Source organism: Notolepis coatsorum (genome assembly GCF_963971535.1).
Source record: "Notolepis coatsorum genome assembly, chromosome: 20".
NCBI classification, from domain to species: Eukaryota; Metazoa; Chordata; class Actinopteri; order Aulopiformes; family Paralepididae; genus Notolepis; species Notolepis coatsorum.
This window is the reverse complement of record NC_140184.1, coordinates 61,349,285-61,373,335: the sequence shown is the minus strand read 5'-3', so window position 1 is coordinate 61,373,335 and position 24,051 is coordinate 61,349,285. Positions and strand designations below refer to the sequence as shown.

The window sequence follows — 24,051 nt, the reverse complement described above, 5'->3', positions numbered from 1 at the left end:
CCTCCGCCCATATTACGACTGCACCCCTGACTCTAACCTTAACCAACTTCGAAAGAGTTGCCTAAGAAACGTCAGTGGCCAATCAGATCGCACCAGAAATGTCAGTGGCCAATCAGATCGCAGAACGCGAACACGGAACTGGAAATCCGTTGGTAAAAGAATAGACGCAGCCCCGACACGAATGAGGCAGATTGGGATCATTATTCATGACAGACAGCAGAGACACGCCGGTGCTGATAGCGGATATCATCGAGCTCCCCCTAGTGACTAGGGGCCTCCACTACACACTAGTAAAAAAAAAATACGAAAAAAATATATATATAATCAGATCCTCATCCAGCGTTTACTTTCACAGCATCTATAGTGACTACTAGTATCATCTCATCTCTTCTCTATCTATTTTTATTAAAATTTTTGTATTGCAAATAAAAATATGATTGATTGTTTGATAATGAGGGGTGAGAGACGTTGAGTCTATGTGACACTGACGTCCAGGTCCAGGGGTCACTGTGAGGTCAGGTGACCACTGACCGCGAGAATTGCACTTGCAAGTTGATCAAGTAGGCTAAGACTTGAGTAGTACTGTATGATCATATGAGACTCAAAAAACATGGATAAAAAAGTTAAACGGTGGGAAAGCGGAGCTGCTAAGTTAAAATCTAAACAGGAAAGGGACAGAAAGAGCGTGTTACTTCGGCAAAGCATACCGACTATCTCTACTTTTTTCACCCCGTCAGTTATGGAGGAGGATAGCCCCCTGGCTAGCACTAGTAGTAGCAGCAACGTTAAAGAGGCTGAGCCAGGCGCCGCGGGCAGAGAGGACGAGAATGCGAACATTATTATTGATGCTAGCGACAGAGAAGAGGCAGCGGCAGCCTCTAGTTCAGCCGGCCCACCACCACCAGTGGCTGCCACCTGTTCGTATACGCCCGCCGCATCTCCACAGCCCAGCCCCAACACCAACACGAATGACTCTGACTCTGAGGCAGACCGCGATGACAGCCCGCCGCCAGCGGTGCTTGAACATGAAAACCAGGAGGATTGGTTGGACAATGTTACGGATCCAGCTTTTTTTTTATTTTTTAAAGTGACATATAAAAACGCCACTGTGTGTGGGTGTGGGGGGCTCCACAAGAATCTGGCCCGGGGGCCTCTGAATTCTTAATCTGGCCTTGGACCTGCTCAACACTTGCCCACAGAGTTAACTTAATAGTATTATTAGCCTATAACAGCCCTGTCTCATTCGGTTGGTCGTCGTCCTGGTTTACTTTATGGGTCAACATCTGCGAATAGTAATTGCCCTGCTTGCAGATAATGAGATTGCATCTCTGGTCCCTGTATCGTTGGCTACGTCGAACGACACCGAGCATTTGGATTTGGAAATTGTGATGATTAATGGATACTTCGCAGGATTATCTTACCTGAAGCGTATCGTTCTGAGTAGCTCACATGTGGCACCGAACGGTTTTAAATGCACTGCAAGGAGTTTTAGCTGACGACTTCGGTCTTGCTGAGGTGAGGCAACAGGCAAGGTACCTTTCCCCTGGCCTCAACTCGAAGGAACAAGGCCGCTGCAATGGACATTAGAAGTTAGAACTCTTGACATCGACGCGATAACAATGGAGTTATGTCCTTTTATTATTTCTTTTTGTAGACCTAATCGTTTAATATGCTTGTAATCATGTCACTGATTGATTGTCATATTGAGTATTGTAATATGTATCGGGATTGTGAGTGTGTAGGTAGTTGACCGCCACTGAAAAGTTGCCCGGAGGACGCACTGCATCAGCGGTTGGGGAGCGAGGAGGATATACTGACTGTAGACGCACTCAGGTCACACTTGATGTCCCGCGTGGATGTGTGGGCAAAGCTTTAGCCCATATGTCGTTTATATATTATATGTATATATATTTTATCAGCTTGGACTTTTTTCTATCACGGAGTACCACCAGGAAGGAGCACCTGTTAACGATGACCCACAACAATAATGGCACTTCTGCATGGAACTGGATGCTATTTTAACTTTTCCGAGAGGCTAAATGTTTGCCCTTGTGAATATGGGGAGCTTCTCTCTATCTTGCTTGCTTTCGTCTTGTCTGCCGTCGTCGTGATGGCTTGCTACTGCGGACTGGGCGCGGTGAACAAAGATAACGCGCGGTTCGTGATGCTGGCTGTTCTGATCGCCGTGTATCTGCTGTGCGGCGCCGCGGTGTTCTCTGCCCTGGAACAGCCCGCCGAGCGGCAGGCGAAGGAGCGGTGGGCGCGGCGGCTGGAGAGCTTCACCCTGAAGCACCGGCTCAACAGGTCCGCGCTGGAGACGCTGCTCCGCTGCTATGAAGAGGCCAACGTGGCTGGGATCCGCGTGGACACACTGAGACCGCGCTGGGATTTCACTGGAGCGTTCTATTTCGTTGGAACAGTGGTTTCGACTATAGGTAAATGATGATCCCATTAAAATAACAAGTAGGACCATAGTGCGTGCAGCCTTCCTATTTTCAAGATGTCAGAAAGCTATCACTCCGTCCTGAGTTTAAGTTTATTCTTGCTGTGCCAAATTGTAAGCCAGATGCGTTATGGCGCACAGGCGAGTGGTGGCAAATCGGAGGTCTCTTTCCTCAGCGTCCTGCTATCAACAGTTGAGTATTCAACAGCATGGGTGTGATTCTGCCCAAGGAATTTAGACCACTCAATCCGAGGACTGTATTTCTCTGTACACAAGAGTAGACATGTTGATACATGTAAGCTTGCCCACCAGAGTGCATGGCCAGTCATTTTCGGCTACTCCAGGAGCAGGTAAGGTTCTAAGGTTCAGTGTCTCAAAGACACATTGAGATGGATAACCTGCTCCTGCATGCGGTTGCAAACAAAGGTTTGGCCCACTGTGTTGTAGTTCAAATGATTCCGAATCCCATTAATTAAATGGCTCACTGACTGTATTATAACCTACTAAGGGTTAATATTTTATTATTAATATCTATTTATTTTGAAGTTTGCTATAGCCTAACTAAGGCACATGTGTTTTCATCCGGCGCCCAGACTAAATTCGCCTATTAATAAATTGTGTCGGAATGTAGGGCTATTATTTTAACATGTAGACCATATATTTTAACAAAATACCACTTACAGCACATTAAATCTGCATCGTGTTTTTATTGAATAAAAATGCATCCATCTGCTTTCGTGGACTATTGGAGGAGGACCCAATATTTATAGCCTTCAGTTTTACCAATTGTTTTGATTTACTTTCGCTTTTTAAAGCTCGTCCGTTTTGATTGATTGATTGAAAAGTTTATTAACAGATTGCAGAATGGGTACAATATAGCTCAATTGTTAAGGGGATGCAGACCAGAGAAAGACTTTCGTCTTGTTTACATCAGGGTCCCCCATTTTCAATTCATCATGACGCACACGACATACAGATAGACAGTACTGCTACATCTATATTTATGACATACCAGATTTGCAAATACAGTACTGTTTGTGATACAAAAATTGTTCAGAAAAGAGTGTATACATTTGACGTAGAAACTGTACATTGGAGGAGGTTGGGTAGGGGTGGGTGGGGGGGACTGTACATTGGAGGGGGGGGGGGGTTGGGTAGGGGGGGGACACACTGTACATTGGAATACTGACAAAGCCATACTTGGACATTTACTGTACAACTGGGTTAGGACATTTGTAGGGGCCAGTTTCGAATTGCAGTCTCCCGTAGGTGTTCTTTGAGAGTGTGTTTGAAAGTGGGTAGTGATTCACATTCCTTTACAGCTTTGGGTAGGGCATTCCACATTGATGTGGCATAATTGCAAAACGTGTTTAGTCCCTTGTTTGAGCCGAATCTGGGTTTGACATGATTTGTGGAGCTCCCTCTGGTGTTGTGATCGTGGTATTCACTGACCTTTGGGAAGTATTTTGACATGTACATGGGTACCTTGGTCGTGTAGTGTATCTTGTAGACCAGGCCCATTGCAAGTTGCTGTACTCTGTCATCTACTCTAAGCCATCCTAGGTTGTCAAAGTGGGCAGGGGTGAGGTGGGTTCTAGGAGTCAGGTCAAGCAGTAGTCTGACTAGTTTGTTTTGAGATGTTTGTAATTTGGTTTTTAGTGCCTTTGAGGTGCTTTGGTACCATGAGGTGCAAGCATAGTCGTAGTACCCTTGAATGAGTGCTCCTGCCAGAGTCTTCAGGGTATTCTTGTTTACCAGAGAGGAGATCCGGTACAAGAATCGAGTTCGTTGGTTGACTTTTTTTATTACATTGGATGCCATTTTGTCATCCTTTTTCACCCGACTCTAGACGGTGGTATTATTCGGTTGCATCCAATTTTACTTTATCAAGTGAATCATTGCTAATTCATCATACCTAGTCTGAAATAAAAATCTGTGGAAATTATTGGTTTTGCGCAAGATACATGTAAGTGAAAACGATAGAAAGAGATGGCGAGGTGAGATGTTTTCTAAGTGAAGAGAAGTGCATTTACAACAACAGAGCTTGTTTTTAATTTAATAGAACAAATTTACAAATGAAGCTGGTGGTGACCTCAGGAAAACCTGTGACATAGGCCTGTAAGTCAACCATGTGTGAGGGGTCTCTCCATTAGCAAACAGACTGTGACATAGGCCTGTAAGTCAACCATGTGTGAGGGGTCTCTCCATTAGCAACCTGACTGACATAGGCCTGTAAGTCAACCATGTGTGAGGGGTCTCTCCATTAGCAAACAGACTGTGACATAGGCCTGTAAGTCAACCATGTGTGAGGGGTCTCTCCATTAGCAAACAGACTGTGACATAGGCCTGTAAGTCAACCATGTGTGAGGGGTCTCTCCATTAGCAACCTGACTGACATAGGCCTGTAAGTCAACCATGTGTGAGGGGTCTCTCCATTAGCAAACAGACTGTGACATAGGCCTGTAAGACAACCATGTGTCTCAACATGGGTTTAAATTCGCAATTGAACATTTCAAAATGATTGACATGTTTTTCAAGTGCTCTACTATATCCTTAGGTCACATGGGTAGCTGCCTCTCTGAATACCAGAGTAGGAGTTTATTTATGTCTGTAAATGCTGTGTAGTGTGGATGCCTACTGCCTACTGCTTTTTATCTATTGACTCATTATACCTACTTTATTATCTTTAAATAATATAAAACCCACCAGTTACTTACTACAATGTTGTTTATCATTACATATACAATTTATCTATGCCTGTAGCTTTAGATTAAAAAAAAACTACCAGCCAGAGAGATTCTTTACCAGCCAAAATTATAAAATGTTAGCCTTTCCATATGTTATTATGTGTTATCTCTCTCCACTCCAAATCTATATTAGTGCTTGTGCCAGCACAGGAGATACAATTATAAAATTAAATAATATGATATATATATATACACATACTGTATGTAAATCAATATCTTCCTTTTGAATAAAATAGGCTTAGGAATCAGGATTATTAAAGCTAATTAGCCTAATCCAAAAAGAGTACACACGCACACACATACACCAGGGACGTGCACAGGACTTTAGAGGGGCAGGTGCTCAAAGTCTGAAAAGGGCACTATATCTGTGTATGTTTCTAACTGAAAACGCGCGCAAGCCAGATTTTTGGGGGCCCTTTTTTAGCAGGGGGCGCCCTTTTGCTTTTTGGGGGGTTTTGGTGATCAAATATTGAACTATAATAATCAGTGCAGGAGTTCACTTATCCTTGAAAGACACTTTTATCACTGACTTAAAAGGCCCATACATCTCCATAAATGTTCAGGGGGGAGGGAATAAGTGCTTACCCTACAGACCCCAAGAAGTGCTGTATATTCTGTATTGTTTAATATAAATGCATTTTTTATTCCAATCCCGATTTGTATTTGAGATTCCCATTTGAGATTCCCAAAACTTGACTTCTTCATGTCCCTCAGTGAGTGTAATACCAGCATTCAACTGTATGCGCCACAGCGGTTTCTATCATCATCATCACCACCCACGCTATGCATAAAATATATAGGTCCGCGGAGAGGCACGCTGAGGAGGCCGTGCAAACTGCAATGGAATACGGGGCATCTCTCGCTCTTTACCTAATATTTTTATTCTATCCTGACACTTTCAGTTGGAAGGGCAGTCTATATGCGCAACGGTAAAAAAAAATATATATATATATTTTTTATTATTCTTTTTCTTTTAAAGGGCACTTTTTTATGAGGCTCAAAAGGGCAGGTGCTCAAGCACCCCTTGGGCTCTATGTGTGCACGTGCCTGACATACACACACAAAGAGAGAGGGAGAATAGATTAAGCTTCGAAGCTTCAAACTATTCGGTACAGCTCTAGCATGTTTTGATATTGTCAATTATCTCACTTTTACTAGGTGACTTTTACTAGGTGATACTCAAATATGTCACATAATGGACATACAGATGTTTTTTAGTCAAAGGGCAGCAGAGACAAGTGATACAGGGACACAGGTAAGGTCTTACAATGGCTTAGTGATTATAACAGTGCAGTTCAGCATTCAGTAACCCATACTTTTTGTGAACGTGTTTTTGATACTACATTCTGTTGAACACATGATTGATTGATTGATTGAAAACTTTATTAACAGCTTGCAGAATGAGTACAGTACAGTACAGCTTAATACATACAATTGTTAAGGGGATGCAGACCAGAGAAATACTTTCGTCTTGTTTACATCAGGGTCCCCCACACACCTCAAAACCAAGGAAAATTGGCTCAATTGCAAGAAAAATAATAGACAGTTATGATATTACATTCTGCTCAGCATAATTTGTATGCAAAATATTGTGGTTCCCTGCTTTAGTCTGTTGACAAATTTCTATACTAAATGCTTTTGTAGTCCTGTGTCATACCTAAATGTCATATAAGTGAATTGTATAGAAACATACTCACCAAAAGTGACTATTGCACAACTGATTTGACAAAAAAAAAAATCCACCAAGGGGGGAAACCCACCCTACACCCCCACCCTCCCTCCTTGCCATACCTTGGCTTTTACTGAAATTACTCCACTGGTGAGGGGTGTTCTGATTCTTCTGCTGACACTCCTCTTTGATGTTGAATGAGACGACCTGTTTGAGATACAAGAGTGAAGTGTGACATATAAGATCAGAATCCATTTGGAATCTACAGGGTTTTGGAAGCAAGGATCCTATTGGACAACGTTAAGAGGTCATGAGGGCATTAGATTGGTAGAAGTAAAAAATTATGGAGGAAGTTCTTTTATGAATGCTGCCATTCACATACAAATAGTTTACATGAATATGGCCACATTCCTAGGACATTTATATGACACACATGAGTTATTACTGGAAAATTATTCTCTCATATTTAGTGTTGTAACAATGTCCCAGACATGTCTACTGGTCTTTGATTAACACACTAAAGAGTTAATGTGTAGGGCAACAATGTGACAAAAATAGTTCCACAGATTTGTTGATGAAATACACTATTCGATTAGTTGATGAAATACACTATTCGATTAGTTGATGAAATACACTATTTGATTAGTTGATGAAATACACTATTCGATTAGTTGAGAAAAATCCTATAACTACTAGTGGACTAAGTCTTTATTCGAGGGACCTTACCTCTCCATGCTGTCTGTTTCCCCAGGCTTTGGGATGACCACCCCAGCCACTGTCGGGGGTAAAATCTTCCTAATCTTCTACGGCCTCATCGGCTGCGCCTCCACCATCCTCTTCTTTAACCTCTTCCTGGAGCGCATCATCACTATCTTGGCCTTCATCCTCAAGTCCTGTCATCAGCTACAGCGCAGACGGCAGGGTGTCATGCCCCACGAGAGCCACACGGGGGCACCCCCGCCTCAGGGAGAGAGGGAGAGGGACAGCCTGGAGGGGTGGAAGCCCTCTGTCTATTATGTGATGCTGATCCTGTGTGTGGCCGCAGTGGTGATCTCCTGCTGTGCCTCCGCGCTGTACTCTGCCACAGAGGGCTGGGCATACCTGGACTCTTTGTACTTCTGCTTCGTGGCGTTCAGCACCATCGGGTTCGGGGACATGGTGAGCAGTCAGAGGGAAGCCTATGGAGAGAGGCAGATGGCCTACAGACTGGCTAACTTCCTGTTTATACTCATGGGGGTGTGTTGTATCTACTCGCTCTTCAACGTCATCTCAATAGTCATCAAGCAGGTGAGCAGGATGGAGGGAGGGATTGATTGATGGATAGATGGATGGATGGATGGATGGATGGAGGGATTGACAGGTTGGAAGGGAGGGATGTTAGGTGATGAGATTAGAACAACGTAAGTGGAGGAGGGGGGGGGGGTGCTCTGAGAGGGAATAATAAAGAGTACTGTATCTGAACTGCAATTGATTACCTCTTATGGATGGATGGATGGATAGATAGCCCCAACTGTATCCAGGTGACATCACAAATTTGACAGTTCTCTCACTGATGCAACTCTAGCTTTAGGAGAGAGTGGTGCATGTTCACAAATATTGACTGAACTGTCTTTGGGCATAGGAATAACATATTCAAAACTCTTAAAATGGGTGGTGTTCCCCTTTAAACACTGTTTAGCTCAAGGACAAAGAGGACCACTGAATGCTCCTGTCCTCTCCTGTCTCCTAATTGAACAGACACTCAACTGGCTGCTCCAAATGCTTGATGTCCTGTGCTGCCGGGGCTGCTGTCGCTGTTGTCCAGCCAAGAAGCGCTTTCCGCCACGCCGGAACGCCGTCATGCCGGTCGGTGCCTCCCACCGACAGGCGAGACGGATAGTCTCCATAGAAACGGACGGGGTGAACGAGAGCGAAGCAGATGAAGCGAGGAGGATGTCCGGGGAGATGATCTCTGCCAGAGACTTCCTGGCTGGAGTGGCTGCTAACAAGGTGAGCGAAGGTCATCCCCACAAGGCTGTGGTTCTTCCCTAGTGGGTGATCTGAGGTCAGTTGTCGCTGTTCACCCCCTCATCTACTATACAGTCAATTGAATTTTGGAAGTCAATCCGCAATTTCATGGCACTCCCGCGCAATGTGGGACAAATAGTTTGCTGACCTTAAACAGATAGTTCAACATTTTGGATCCCCAGCAATATTTCTTACTTACCAATGATGTTGTTAATTTGTACAGTCCTTTCTCAGCAAAATCCACGATGTTAAAAAATTGCGCTGAGCCGTGGATGCACTCCGAAATACTGGCCGCTATGAAAACCATGTATGAAAAATGCTCTGAGTTTCGAAAAAGTCAGTCAAAGCTTACCAAAAGCACGAGCAGTGAACTCCAAGCCCACGTGACTGAACTCAAACTAGAAAGAAACAGACTAAGAAACGACGTAAACTCCATGATCAAAACTGCAAAAAAGAATTTCATCAATGACAAAACTGAGGAAAACAAAAACAAACCACGTGAACTTTGGAAATTACTCAATAATCAACTAGGATGCAGTAAAAAACTTAAAACCAGATTCTCAAACATAAACATAAAAACGGACAACACACTCATCACAGACAAGCTGGATGTAGCCAATTACTTAAACATTTTCTTCACAAACATAGCCACAACACTGGTAAACAAACTACCCTCCCACTCAGGGCTTTATGGGGTAGAACACATAGTAGCTTACTACAAAAACCTAGGGGTCCGCAAGGACGACTTCAAGCTGGAAATGGTAACAACAGATGAGGTACTCAATAAACTGAGCGCCCTCCATCCTAACAAGGCCACTGGCCATGACAACATCCCCTCCAAATTCCTCAGAGACTCAGCAGCCGCCATCACCCCAGTCATCACACACATAATAAACCTCTCCATAAAACAGGGACACGTCCCCAAGGACTTCAAAATTGCGAGGGTGACCCCTCTGCACAAAAAGGGCAGCAAATTAGACCCAGGCAACTACCGCCCTGTTTCTATTCTCACCTCCATCTCGAAAGTCATGGAAAAAATTGTCTACGAACAGGTCGAAAAGTACCTAGCGGAAAAAAATCTAATCTACGAATTCCAATCTGGCTTCAGAACATCCCACTCCACTGACACATGCCTTCTCTATTTGAATGACCACATCAAACAAGAGGTGGACGCAGGCAAATACTGCGGCATGGTTATGCTGGACCTACAAAAGGCCTTCGACACTGTCAATCACTCCATTCTGATTGACAAGCTAAAAGCAATTGGTTTTGATAGTCTATCAGTGAGCTGGATGCAATCCTACCTTGAGGGGAGGGAACAGATGGTGGAGGTAAACGGTACCCTATCCCCCCCCCCTCACAGTGAGCTGTGGTGTTCCACAAGGAAGCATACTAGGACCGCTACTGTTCCTAATTTATGCAAATGACATGTCGTCAGCTTGTGACTGCAACTTGTTCCTGTTTGCGGACGACTCAGCCCTGCTGGTCTCTGACAAGAACAAGTTACAGGTTGAAAAAACCCTCAGCTCGGAACTAGGCAAAATCTGCATATGGCTCGCTGATAACAAACTATCATTACACATGGGCAAAACAGAGTCCATTCTCTTCGGTTCAAATAACAAACTCAGCAAGACCGACGGCTTCTCGGTTACAGTGGGTGACAATATTGTCACAAGGAAAGATGAAATTACCTACCTGGGTTCCATCCTAGAGGCTAATCTCTCCTGTGACAAAATGGCATCCAATGTAATAAAATAAGTCAACCAACAAACTAGATTCTTGTACCGGATCTCCTCTCTGGTAAACAAGAATACCATGAAGACTCTGGCAGGAGCACTCATTCAAGGGTACTACGACTATGCTTGCACCTCATGGTACCAAAGCACCTCAAAGGCGCTAAAAACAAAATTACAAACATCTCAAAACAAACTGGTCAGACTACTGCTTGACCTTACTCCTAGAACCCACCTCACCCCTGCCCACTTTGACAACCTAGGATGGCTTAGAGTAGACGACAGAGTACAGCAACTTGCAATGGGCCTGGTCTACAAGATACACTACACGACCATGTACATGTCAAAATACTTCCCAAAGGTCAGTGAATACCACGATCACAACACCAGAGGGAGCGCCACAAATCATGTTAAACCCAGATTCGGCTCAAATAAGGGACTAAACACGTTTCGCAATTATGCCACATCAATGTGGAACGCCCTACCCAAAGCTGTAAAGGAATGTGGATCACTACCCACTTTCAAAACCACTCTCAAGGGACACCTACGGGCAATTCAAAACTGGCCCCTGTAAATGTCCTAACCCAACCCCCTCCAATGTACAGTCATTTACCTAGTATGGTTTTGTCAATAGTCCAATGTACAATTTTGCTTGTTTGTACAGTGTCTCTCCCCCCCCCCCCCCTCAATGTACAGTTTTGCTTGTTTATACAGTGTTTCTCCCCCCCCCCCCCAACCACCTCCAATGTAGATTACCCAGTATGGTTGTCAATATCCCAGTGTACCCAACCCCCCCCACCCAACCTCCTCCAATGTACAGTTTCTACGTCAAATGTATATACTCCCTTTTCCTGACTCCTTCTGTATCACAAACAGTACTGTATTTGCAAATCTGGTATGTCATAAATGTATAGATGTAGCAGTACTGACTATCTGTATGTCATGTATGTCATATATGTCCTGATGAATTGAAAATGGGGGACCCTGATGTAAACAAGACGAAAGTCTTTCTCTGGTCTGCATCCCCTTAACAATTGTGTGTATTGAGCTGTACTGTATTGTACCCATTCTGCAATCTGTTAATAAAGTTTTCAATCAATCAATCAATCAATCAATCAATCAATACTAGCTCCGGATAGTTAGCCACAAACCAATGCAAAGTCAAGCTGACCGAGACTCGTCAACCCTTTCTTTGTGTGCAGCACCGTGGAGTAGGTTTCAGTGAGCCTCAGTCAGCGTGTACAGACAGGAGCTTGATCCCATTGACTTTGCATTGGTTTGTGGTGGCTGACTATCCAGAACTAGTATGAGGAACAGCATGGATTGTGCTGAGGAATTACTCTACCGATCAACAACATCATCATTGACGAGTAGAAAATAGGGCTAGGGTTCCAAAAATATCGGAACTATCCCTTTAAAAGTGAGGTGTGAATAAACTTCTGGAAAACATATGAGATGGAGAAAACTAGATGTTCGTCATCTGCCATTGCCCCACAACAGTGTGACTGTAGATGATGGTGTCAGGTATTGGAACTGTATACACCGCCTACAGGAACTGTATTGGAACTGTATACACCACCTACAGGAACTGTATTGGAACTGTATACACCACCTACAGGAACTGTATTGGAACTGTATACACCACCTACAGGAACTGTATTGGAACTGTATACACCACCTACAGGAACTGTATTGGAACTGTATACACCACCTACAGGAACTGTATTGGAACTGTATACACCACCTACAGGAACTGTACTGGAACTGTATACACCACCTACAGGAACTGTATTGGAACTGTATACACCACCTACAGGAACTGTATTGGAACTGTATACACCACCTACAGGAACTGTATTGGAACTGTATACACCACCTACAGGAACTGTATTGGAACTGTATACACCACCTACAGGAACTGTATTGGAACTGTATACACCACCTACAGGAACTGTATTGGAACTGTATACACCACCTACAGGAACTGTATTGGAACTGTATACACCACCTACAGGAACTGTATTGGAACTGTATACACACCACCTACAGGAACTGTATTGGAACTGTATACACCACCTACAGGAACTGTATTGGAACTGTATACACCACCTACAGGAACTGTTGTTCTGCTCAGGCAATATGGTAGTAGTGTGGCAGGGTAGCCTAGTGGTTAAAGAGAGTGAACAACAGGTCATAGTTTCAGTCCTCAAATGACAGTCAATGTACTCTTCCCTGTCAAAGTGTCCTTGAGTAAGTCTCTGAAACCCTACCAACTCCAGGGACACCATAAAATGTCTCCCCCATGCTACTCTGATCCCCCTTGTGAAATGCCTATACTGGTATAGCATAGAGATGGGAAGAGTGAGCACTGATGATGATGCATCCTGTTCCTCACCGCGCACCCCCATTTGAGTCAGACCGTCTTCTTCTAACACATGTAGCGACAACTTACTGTTCTCACACGTGTATCACCACCTAGAGGCTCCCAATGTATTCCCCATCGCTTTTTCCACTAAGTGGCAGTAATGTGTGAAGTTCAGTTTTGAATCTCAACTGAAGAAGAGGCAGTGTTGTATTCTGGGTAGAAAACAGGTGGGCATTTTCTGAACTGGCCTCTAATGGTGTGCTAGTTGTGAGACTGTGCTGGTTATACTGTGTTGATAGGAGCTACCTTCTCTAGATCTCTATTCTCTTTGATACGCAAATGTACCCCTCAGGGGAATGTGCAGAAATATGTTTTTGTTAAGGGGATTAATTAAGTGCTCCAACGTTGTAGGTGTGTACACCGACACACCAACAACTATATAGCCATGGCCCTATTTCCTAGTCAATGATGTTGTCAACGTGTAGAGTTTTTCTCAGCACATTCCATGCTGTGCTTCTTCCTGGATACCAAGCTCATCCTTAGTTAACCACACAACTAATGTAAAGTTAATGGGGCCACTGTAAAAAAAACAAGCACTGTGGGGAAAAGACATAGAAAGCACAGAAATGGCTTGCACCAGTTAAACCAGCCACACTCCCAGCATCGACTGACCAATGTAACCTCTTCATGAACTTTTTTATCAACAAAGTTGACAACATTCGAAAAGATATTTTAGCCAACACCGCCCAGCACACCCAGCCCCCCCCCAGATCCTATATTCACAGGCACCAAACTCTCACACTTCACTGAAGTTTCTACAGATACTGTCACCAAGACTATAATGCAATCCAAACCCACAACATGTCTCCTTGACCCTATCCCCTCCTCTCTCACAAAATCTTGCATCTCTGCACTCAGCCCCCCATCACACACATCATCAACACATCCCTCTCATCTGGTGTTTTCCCCCCATTACTGAAAACAGCAGCTGTCACCCCCCTCATCAAGAAACCCAATTTGGATCCCAATACCCTCAGTAACTACAGACCAATTTCCAACCTACCATTTCTATCCAAAGATTATCTCCAACCAACTCCACACCCACCTAGAGAACAACTCCCTTTTTGAACCCTTTCAATCAGGCTTCCGAAAACACCACAGCACAGAATCTGCTCTTGTTAAAGTCACCAACGATATCCTGCTAAATTCAGATTCCGGTTTTCTCTCCATACTCATCCTCCTCGACCTCAGCGCTGCTTTTGACACCATTGATCACAACATCCTACTCTCCCGTTTAGAACACACAGTTGGCATCACAGGCTCAGCTCTCCACCTATTTCACTTCTATCTATCAGACAGACTCAGTCACTACCATGGACAGTCATACCTCAACTTCTTTCCCTGTTACATCTGGTGTCCCCCAAGGCTCAGTCCTTGGTCCCATACTCTTCTCCCTCTATATGTTACCCCTCTGCCATATTTTCAGAACACATGGTCTCCAATACCACTGCTACGCCGATGACACACAGTTATACATTCACTCCCCTCCCGACACCACTGCTTGTGAGGATTCGCCTGTTCCCTGAGCTTTTCCCTGTCTACTCTCCTTCACCAGCCCCCACCCTTGCGAGAATTTTCCCTGCCTCCTACTCTTCACCAGCCCCCACCCTTGTGAGAACTTTTGCCTGCCTCCTACTCTTCACCAGCCCCCACCCTTGGACATTCTGTTCCTCTACCCTCACGCACCTGTTGGGAGTTTGCAATCTGCTGGAGAGTACTTAAGTTGCAGACTCCCCTCCAGTCCTTGTCGGGTCGTTCTGTGTTCTGGACTCTGTGTTCGTTCTGTATCTGTGTTCAGTGTTCATGGAGTTCTGTACGTCACCATCACCTGCCGCGTCTCCGGTGTGAGACGACGGCCCAGCCATCACCATCTGTCGCCGTTTGCCTGGAGTGGGACACCGTCTTCGCTCTCTAATTCTCTACGGGAGGTTTTCCAGTGTTCCCACTCCAGACGTCAAGGCGGCTCGCCATCGCTCCCGATTCCACGGGAGGAAGGCGTCTCTCCGTGATCCTCGTTGCTGGGGTGAGGCTCGTCGTCGCTCCCTAGTATTCCACGGGAGGACGGCGTGTTCCCATCCCGGTCCCCTGGGACCCCCTTTGTTCTGCGCTGCCCGTCTGCAGCATCCGAAGAGGAGGAGGAGGATCCCCGTGCCAGGCCTCCGCCGTCGGGCCCCTGTCCCCGTGCCAGGCCTCCGCCGTCGGGCCCCTGTCCCCGTGCCAGGCCTCCGCCGTCGGGCCCCTGTCCCCGTGCCAGGCCTCCGCTGTCGGGCCCCTGTTCCCGTGCCAGGCCTCCGCCGTCGGGCCCCTGTCCCCGTGCCAGGCCTCCGCCGTCGGAACCCTGTCCTCATCCCTGTAAGCAGGTCTGGCCCTCGCCCTGTCCAGGGCCTTAACCCTGTTCTCTGTCCCTGTCTCCAGCCCGCCTCTCCGGGCCTCTGTCCCTGTCCCCCTCTCCAGTGCCCCTGGTCCTGGCCCTGACACTTAGCCCTGGTCCTTAGCCCTGGCCCTTAGCCTTAGTCCCTTAGCCTGTTCGCCTCTTAAAGGCACAGTGCCGCATTTTCCATATTTCCTTGACTCTAGTGTTTTTTTGTTTTCCCTTAAAGGGACTGTTGCCGCTTTTTGTTCTATAATAAAGATTTGCCCTGTTTTGGCTTACTCTCATACCTGTCTTGTGTTGTGCGATTGGGGTCGGTTACAAACCATAACAGTACGACCCGACCCGTCGACGACCCCAGCCAGCACAGACAGTGTATGTGAGTTAGCCCCTGTTAGTTCCCCTGTTAGTTCCCCTGTTAGTTCCCCTGTTGACTCCCCTGTTAGCTCCCCTGTTAGCCTCGTTAGCTCCCCTGTTAGCTACCCTGTTCCCCACAGCTAGGACTGTCCTTCCAGCTAGCTTGTTCTCCTTTGCTAGTCCAGCCCTGTCTGCTAGCCTAGCTCCGGCAGCTAGCGCAGCCTCTATGCTAATGTAGCAGTACAGCTAGCATAGGCCCTGTAGCTAGCAATGCTCTGGCAGCTACCCAGTCCCTCTGCTAGCCCCACTTTAGGTGTAGCTTCCCCTGCTAGCATGGCCCAGTTTTTTTTTTGTTTGTTGCTTTGTCATGTCCCCTGCCCCGCTGTCTGCTTTTTCGGTCGCCCGGTGGCTCCCGTGGGGGGGGAGGTACTGTGAGGATTTGCCTGTTCCCTGAGCTTTTCCCTGTCTACTCTCCTTCACCAGCCCCCACCCTTGCGAGAATTTTCCCTGCCTCCTACTCTTCACCAGCCCCCACCCTTGTGAGAACTTTTGCCTGCCTCCTACTCTTCACCAGCCCCCACCCTTGGACATTCTGTTCCTCTACCCTCACGCACCTGTTGGGAGTTTGCAATCTGCTGGAGAGTAGTTAGGCTACGTTTAGACAAGCGTTTTGGGATGGAAGTCTGAACAGAAACCGCAAAAGTCGTCTTGCGGTTTCACTTTTCCACTGGCCCTCGCCCTGTCCAAGGCCTTAACCCTGTTCTCTGTCCCTGTCTCCAGCCCGCCTCTCCGGGCCTCTGTCCCTGTCCCCCTCTCCAGTGCCCCTGGTCCTGGCCCTGACACTTAGCCCTGGTCCTTAGCCCTGGCCCTTAGCCTTAGTCCCTTAGCCTGTTCGCCTCTTAAAGGCACAGTGCCGCATTTTCCATATTTCCTTGACTCTAGTGTTTTTGTGTTCTCCCTTAAAGGGACTGTGCCGCTTTTTGTTCTATAATAAAGATTTGCCCTGTTTTGGCTTACTCTCATACCTGTCTTGTGTTGTGCGATTGGGGTCGGTTACAAACCATAACACTGCTGCTACTATTGCCCTCTCCTCCTGCCTCTCTGAAATAAAAATCTGGATGAACCACAACCTTCTCCAACTCAATAGCACTAAAACTAAAATCCTGGTAATGGGCACACCTCACCTTCTCCGTAAAAACCCTCACTGCTCCATATCCATCAACAACCACTCTGTCCTCACCTCCCCCCAGTGAAAAACTTGGGTGTTCTTTTTTACCCCAAACTAACATTCGAACCACACATCAACAACATCACCAAGACATGCTACTTTCACCTCAGGAACATTTCACGCATTAGACCACTACTGTCCCCCTCCGACACTGAAAAGCTGGTTCATGCCCTCATTTTCTCCCGTCTAGATTACTGTAATGCATTACTCATTGGCTCAACATCTAAATCCCTCCATAAACTTCAACTAATTCAGAACACCTCAGCCCGCATCATCACCCGCTGCCCCAAATTCTCCCACATCACACCTGTCCTCTCCTCACTTCACTGGCTCCCTGTCAAGTATAGGATTGACTTTAAGATTTGTCTCCTCACTTACAAAGCCCTCCACTCCCTAGCACCTGATTACATCTACAACCTTCTTCAACACTACACTCCCTCCCGCTCACTCCGCACATCCAACTTAGCCCTTCTGAGCCACACACCACACTACCGCCTTAAATCCACAGAAAACAAATCATTCTCCTCCGCTGCTCCCCGACTCTGGAATCAACTCCTATTACACATAAAAGAAGCCCCATCTGTAGTAGGGCTGGGCGATATGACCAAAAACGTTATCGCGATAAAATTATAAAATTATTTTCATATAACTCGATATCGATAATTATCGTCGATATAATGTCTGTCAAGTTTAATTAACTTATTATGCCCGGCGCCGATACGCGGGCTGACTTGTTTTGCTGCTGTGAATGTCTCGAGAGTCGAATTGATGTCGTCATCAGTCCGCGCACGTTAGCAGAGCGGAGTATCTCAAGCGGAGTATCTCATGACTCAAAAATGACCCTAAAATACTCTGTTCCGCCCAATTCATTGCAACGACGTCCACCGTATACCCCACACTACTATAACAGTTACCCTCAGAATTCAAAACACACACCAACTCGGCAGGTAACCTGTGAAATAGCGGCGTGCAAGCTAATTAGCCATAGCCAGCCTTGTTTACCGAGTCCTACCTCCTTCCGGGTCTCCTTCCTCTATCGGCCATCTCCTTCACCGATTGGTTGTTAGTGCGTGTGCTCATATCCAAGCTTGGAAAATCGATATATCGAAACTTTGCGACCACGTTTCATGTTTATTTCGAGGAAATAATTTATCGCGATAGTTATCGTTATCGTTTTATCGCCCAGCCCTTATCTGTAGAAACATTTAAGTCCCACCTCAAAACCCACCTGTTCAAACTTGCATACCCTCACTCCTGACCCCCCCAACCCCTGCATCACTTACATTTTCACATCTGTACACACCTACCGTATACTTAGTATTATTATTTATTTAAAAATGTTCTCTGTCTTGTCTCTAAGTTGTCTCCCTCTCTCTGTATTATCCCCACTATGTCGTCATTGTGAAAGTCCATGTACTGTGTTTGTCCCTGTACTGTGTTTGTCTGTATGCAATAATGCCATGTATGTAAAGCGCTTTGAGATTCCTAATGTAAGGCGCTATATAAAATAAATGTATTATTATTATTATTATTATTATTATTATTATTGAAGGCACTACATGGATCCACAGTGAAACCCTCCCTATACAATCATTGGTAGCCATTGCTGTGTCAAATGCTCCTTTAGAGATATGAACATACCTCCAATCTTAGGGCGTTTTCACACCTGGCTCGTTTGGAGCTGTTGATCCGAAACCTGGAGCGTTTACCCGCTATTTCGGTTCAGTTGGGCATATATGAACACAGCAATCACACTCTGTTGCGGAACAAAACAAGCGGACCGAGACCACCTAGAGAGGGTGGTCTCGGCGCACCTCCAAACGAACCCGACGCGACTCGTATCCTGTGAGAATGCAATCGATTTAGCAAACCGACACAATAATAATAATAGTGAGCCGTGGGTCAACGTGGAGCAGCGATGACTCGGTACACTGCCTCGTTGATATTTGGGCAGACGATCACATTCGTCAGATGCTGGAGAACACGCAAGTGTACAGAAAGTTTAGTGACTGTAGTGACGCTGCAACAGCAGCACCGTGCGAGACAACACCTCTCTCTCTCTCCCTCTCACTGACTCTCTCTCTCCCTCTCTCTCTCACCGAGAGAATGAATGTGGACTGTTCCATCGGGGAGCTTCGGTGGTAATGTGAGTGGCTACAGACCGCTGCACTTAAATATAAACATTAGTCTACCTGGAGACTCAATGAGGTAATTGTAGATGTCGCCATAAGACGCTTCTGGCCATTTAGTGGGATCATTGTTTCATTATCCTGGTCGGCTGAAAGGACACTGGCCACCGAAGCTCCCCCCTCTGATGGAACAGTCCACATTCATTCGTGCGTCATCTCGCGTCTCCAGACTCTGTGGGCAATCTGCGCATGTGCATGGGTAATAATAGGTGCTTTAAAATGGGCTTTTTCGCTGCCTATTTAGTTCTGATCGATTAGGAATGGCTCGCGCCGTGTTCAGGAGATTGAGGCGCATAAAAGACTATTCGATCATGTCTCTAGCACCCCCACAGCGTATCTGCAACCACTTACATCACGGCTCTCATCCACATTCATTCATTTGCTCCCCCGCTCTCTCCCCCCCGATTTCAATGTAACGCAGAGATTCAGGGTTGGGGGGGGGCACGCCCCAAAATCTGACCAATGAGTGATAGTTTGCTCGCGCGTGCGTTTGTTTTGGTCCGTGTGAACACAAACGAACTAAGAATCAAGTGCAACAATTGTATCATAATAGTCCCTGAATCGGAACAAAGCAAACAAACTACAGGTGTGAAAACACCCTAGTAGAGAATATCTACTCCATCGATCGAACTGCCTCTTGCTGTAAGCATACAGTAGCCTATAGGGCAGTGCCAGTGTTGGCATGTATGGATGGTGTCTCTCTAATCAAGTGGTTTTCAAACCACTTGTGTCCCCAGCAAGGGTCCAGGGTAAAATTTGCTAAAATTGTTAGTGAAAATACTACAGTGTTACTTGTTCAGTATATTCTATTCATAAAGCACATACAGATGTCAGCACTTTCATTTTCTGGCCCTCATCCCGCGACCCACCTGGGCCCCCTGCTGGGGACGTTTGAAAAACACTGCAACAAATCATTCTATATATAAGAGGGTATATGTGTGTTCTGGGGTTGCGATTTGTGAAGCAGTACTGGTACATCAGCATAACATAGACCTTTATAACCAACCTTGTCACTCGCTCGCTCACTCACTCACTCGCTCGCTCACTCACTCACTCACTCACTCACTCACTCACTCACTCACTCACTCACTCACTCACTCACTCACTCACTCACTCACTCACTCACTCACTCACTCACTGTTAGCCACTCCTAGTGCCCCTAGTGGTGGCTCATAGGCATGGCACTCAGACCAGTTAAATCTCTCCACAGTGTGTCCTTGTTTTCTTTGTTATTTTCAATCAAACGAGTTGAAGTGAGAACCTTCAAACCACTTTTCATTCATTTAAATCACATTGCAACCTGGTGCCCCACTCTCTTTGTTCTGACAGAATGTTTTCTCTCCCTATGTGGTGTCAAGGTGAATCTGGCGCTGATGCAGAAGCAGCTCTCGGAGTCTGCCAATGGGAACGCCGGATCATCGGGTGCCGGCGGAAACAAAGAAAATGGCTTCTTAGGCGGAGTGGGAGCCCTGGGTATCATGAACAATAGACTGGCTGAAACCAGCATCGACTGATCAAGAGCTAGCACTGTGTGCACCTGTGTGAGTGTAGCACAGGTTCTGAGGTATGCCGTCAAGGTGAAATACTGTCAAGAAGATATCGTCTTTCACACATCACAAGACATTCCTTTTTACTTGGTGAATGAAAGAAAATGGGTGCACATGGACAGGTGAATAATAGATTGTTCTCTACTTTACCCAGGGGAGCCATAAAGACACAGATATAACAGTAAGGACACAGAAGATAGTTGAGATGGAAGGTAACTTTGATGCTTGATGTCATGATTTTGCATGACAGCCAATCTCATGCAAATGCGTGTCTAATTTGACATTCATGAGATGCTTTCATACTGCCCTGTGCACAAAGGAGAAGAGGAAACCAGGGATACATACACCAGTACTAGTAATGGATATCAGGTCGATACCAGACTAAAACAGATACCAGGCTAATACAGGGTATTGGTATCAGAGAATTTCCCTCATATTCAAATCTGATACTTCGAGCCACGTGTAACATATGAGAAATCAAAGTAACGCAACTTGAATTTTCTGCAGTTTTGGCACATAGAAGCAAAAAGGCGAAGCAGCGCCTCTACCACCTGAGACAGTTAAGGAAGTTCAGAGTATCTGGGAAGATACTCCAGTCCTTATACTCCGGAGCTGTAGAGAGCATCTTGACTGGAAACAGCACGGCACAGGACAAGAAGGCCCTACAGAGAGTGGTGCGCTCAGCCGAGCGTACCACGGGTATTGCACTACCACCCCTGCAGGTCCTATACAACAAGAGGTGCAAATCCAGAGCCTGCAGAATAATGAAAGACCCTCACCACCCCAACAACAGCCTGTTCATGCTGCTGCGGTCAGGCAAACGCCTGCGCACGCCAGCAACTAGGACAGAGAGACTTCGGCTCAGCTTCTTCCCCCAGGCCATTAGAGCCTTGAACACTGAACTCTCCACACACAAGCACACATGAGCACACACACAACACACACACTGTACACGCTCACACACTAGCAGCCACTTTAACATGAGCACACACACACTCATGCTGCACACGCTCACACTTATGGTCACTTTACAAAAGGAAAGGTCACTTTAAGAATAGTATAGTATAACTTGAGATTGTATAATATAGCATTGTATAGCAGTGTACATAAAGACCCAGTGCCTCATCCGTAGCTAACAGTGTATTGCACTACCACAGGACCTAGCATGTCCTACCATGCTCTGTAAATAACTCATGTACATATACCGATATGCCCTACTTTGATTCAAGTTTCAAGTTTCAAGTTTCTTTAATAGTTGTCATACAGAAGTACAGAATACTTTTATACAAAATGCTTCTTACTGTTACGCTCCAGAGACTGTGCAAGACAAGATTAGTATGAAATAAAATAACATAGTATAGCATGTAAATTAGAAGTAAAAAATGAGGTCACAGTGTTCAGTATAGACATATGTACAATGTTCGATGCAGAATAAACGTAACTGAGTTACCATATAATACACAATATACTATGCAGTGTACTAATATACAATACTATATAGTGCAAGGCAGAAATGGGATGAGGTGCTATTTAGGTACAATTTACAGTAGGTGTACGAGTTGTAGTGCAAATCCTTTATCAATAAATATAAAGTGTGTTTGTGTGATCTAAAGTGTGGAGAGTGGGTGCTGCAGTGTGTTGTTTGTTTAAGTGAGTGGGTGTGTGTGCTGTGTGCATTTGATGGTTGTTGCATAGTGTTTATTGTTCGTTTAGCAGCCTGATGGCCTGGGGATAGAAGCTTCTTCTGAGTCTTTCTGTGCTCGCCTTAAGACTCCGGTATCGCTTGCCTGACCGCAGCAGTTCAAAGAGGCAGTTGTTCGGGTGGCTGGAGTCCTTGATGATTCTCTTAGCCTTCCCCCTGCACCGCTTGTTGTAAATGTTCTGGAGGGTGGGAAGCCCCCCTCCAATTGTGCGTTCGGCTGAACGTGTCACTCTTTGTAGTCTGCTACTGTCTTGTGCAGTGCTATTCCCAAACCAGGAGGTGATGTTGCCAGTCAGGATGCTCTCTATTGTACATGAGTAGAAGTTCCTAAGGATCTTCTGACTGACTTGGAACTTCCTTAGGCGCCTGAGGAAGTAGAGGCGTTGTCGTGCCTTCTTCACAACACTGTCAATGTGTGTGGTCCATGTCAAGTCCTCGGATATGTGGGCTCCGAGGTACTTGAAACTGTTCACTCTCTCAACCGGTGCCCCGTCGATGCTGAGGGGGCTGTAGTCCTTGACCCCCGACCTCCTGAAGTCCACAATCATCTCTTTTATTTTGCTGACGTTCAGGGAGAGGCAGTTCTCCTGACACCACTGTGACAGATTCTCTACCTCTTCCAGGTAGGCCCTCTCGTCGTTGGCAGAGATCAGGCCCACCACTACTGTGTCATCAGCAAATTTGATGATTGTGTTGTTGTTCCGCTGTGCCACGCAGTCATGTGTGTACAGGGAGTAGAGGAGGGGGCTCAGAACACAGCCCTGGGGGGCCCCTATGTTGAGCGTGATGGATGAGGAGGTGCAGTTGCCTGCTTTTACCACCTGGGGTCTGCCCGTAAGGAAGTCCAAGACCCACTGGCAGAGGTCATAGTTCAAGCCCAGGTCCCTGAGCTTGGCTATGAGTTTGGAGGGGACTATGGTATTGAATGCTGAGCTGTAGTCGATGAACAGCATTCTCACATAGTTCCCCTGCCTCTTGTCCAGGTGTGATGCTGCTGTGTGCAGCACATGGGCTATGGCGTCCTCTGTGGACCTGTTGGGGCGATATGCAAATTGCAGGGGGTCCAGGTTGATGGGGAGGGAGGAACAGATGTAGCCCTTCACTAGCTTCTCAAAGCACTTCATGGCTATGGAGGTGAGGGCTACAGGGCGGTAGTCGTTGAGGCAAGCGGGCGTAGATTACTTGTATTATTGCACAATGTCGTTCTATTGGATTCTTATTATATTATTATATATTATTATTGTATATGCACAATCGTTGCGGGCAAGACCCCCCGCATTTCATTGTATACTTGTATGCCATGACAAATAAAACTCTTGACTTGACTTGTTGGTCTGACTGTATACTGTTCAGGTATCGGCAGTGAATCCCTCACAGAAACTGTATTGGATTATGAACAATTATGGTACATTTAGTTGGATTATGGAAGACGCCAAAAAAACATCTGTGAATGTCACTTTAAACATGAAACCAGAGAAGACACATTTTAGTTTACTTTGAGATTATATTTTAGAATAAACTGGATTTAATCTGGAATGTTGTTTAATATGCAGAGCAGTCTGTGTGTAATCAAGACATGACTCTGTCTTGAATACTGCCCTCCCTAGAGGCAATCACCCAGTACACTAGAAAA

At 45.8% G+C, this 24,051-nt stretch overlaps 1 protein-coding gene across 1 annotated transcript; it reads left to right on the top strand.

The window, feature by feature from the left end:
• Window positions 1–1,845: 1,845 nt before the first annotated feature.
• LOC311247130 (potassium channel subfamily K member 13-like) lies at window positions 1,846–22,359 on the top strand. The gene is made up of 4 exons (XM_084337445.1): window positions 1,846–2,435; window positions 7,611–8,146; window positions 8,597–8,848; window positions 20,528–22,359. Exons 1-4 carry the CDS (start codon window positions 1,988–1,990, stop codon window positions 20,681–20,683), a joined length of 1,392 nt encoding a protein of 463 aa, XP_084193571.1. The 5' UTR covers window positions 1,846–1,987; the 3' UTR covers window positions 20,684–22,359.
• Window positions 22,360–24,051: the final 1,692 nt, after the last annotated feature.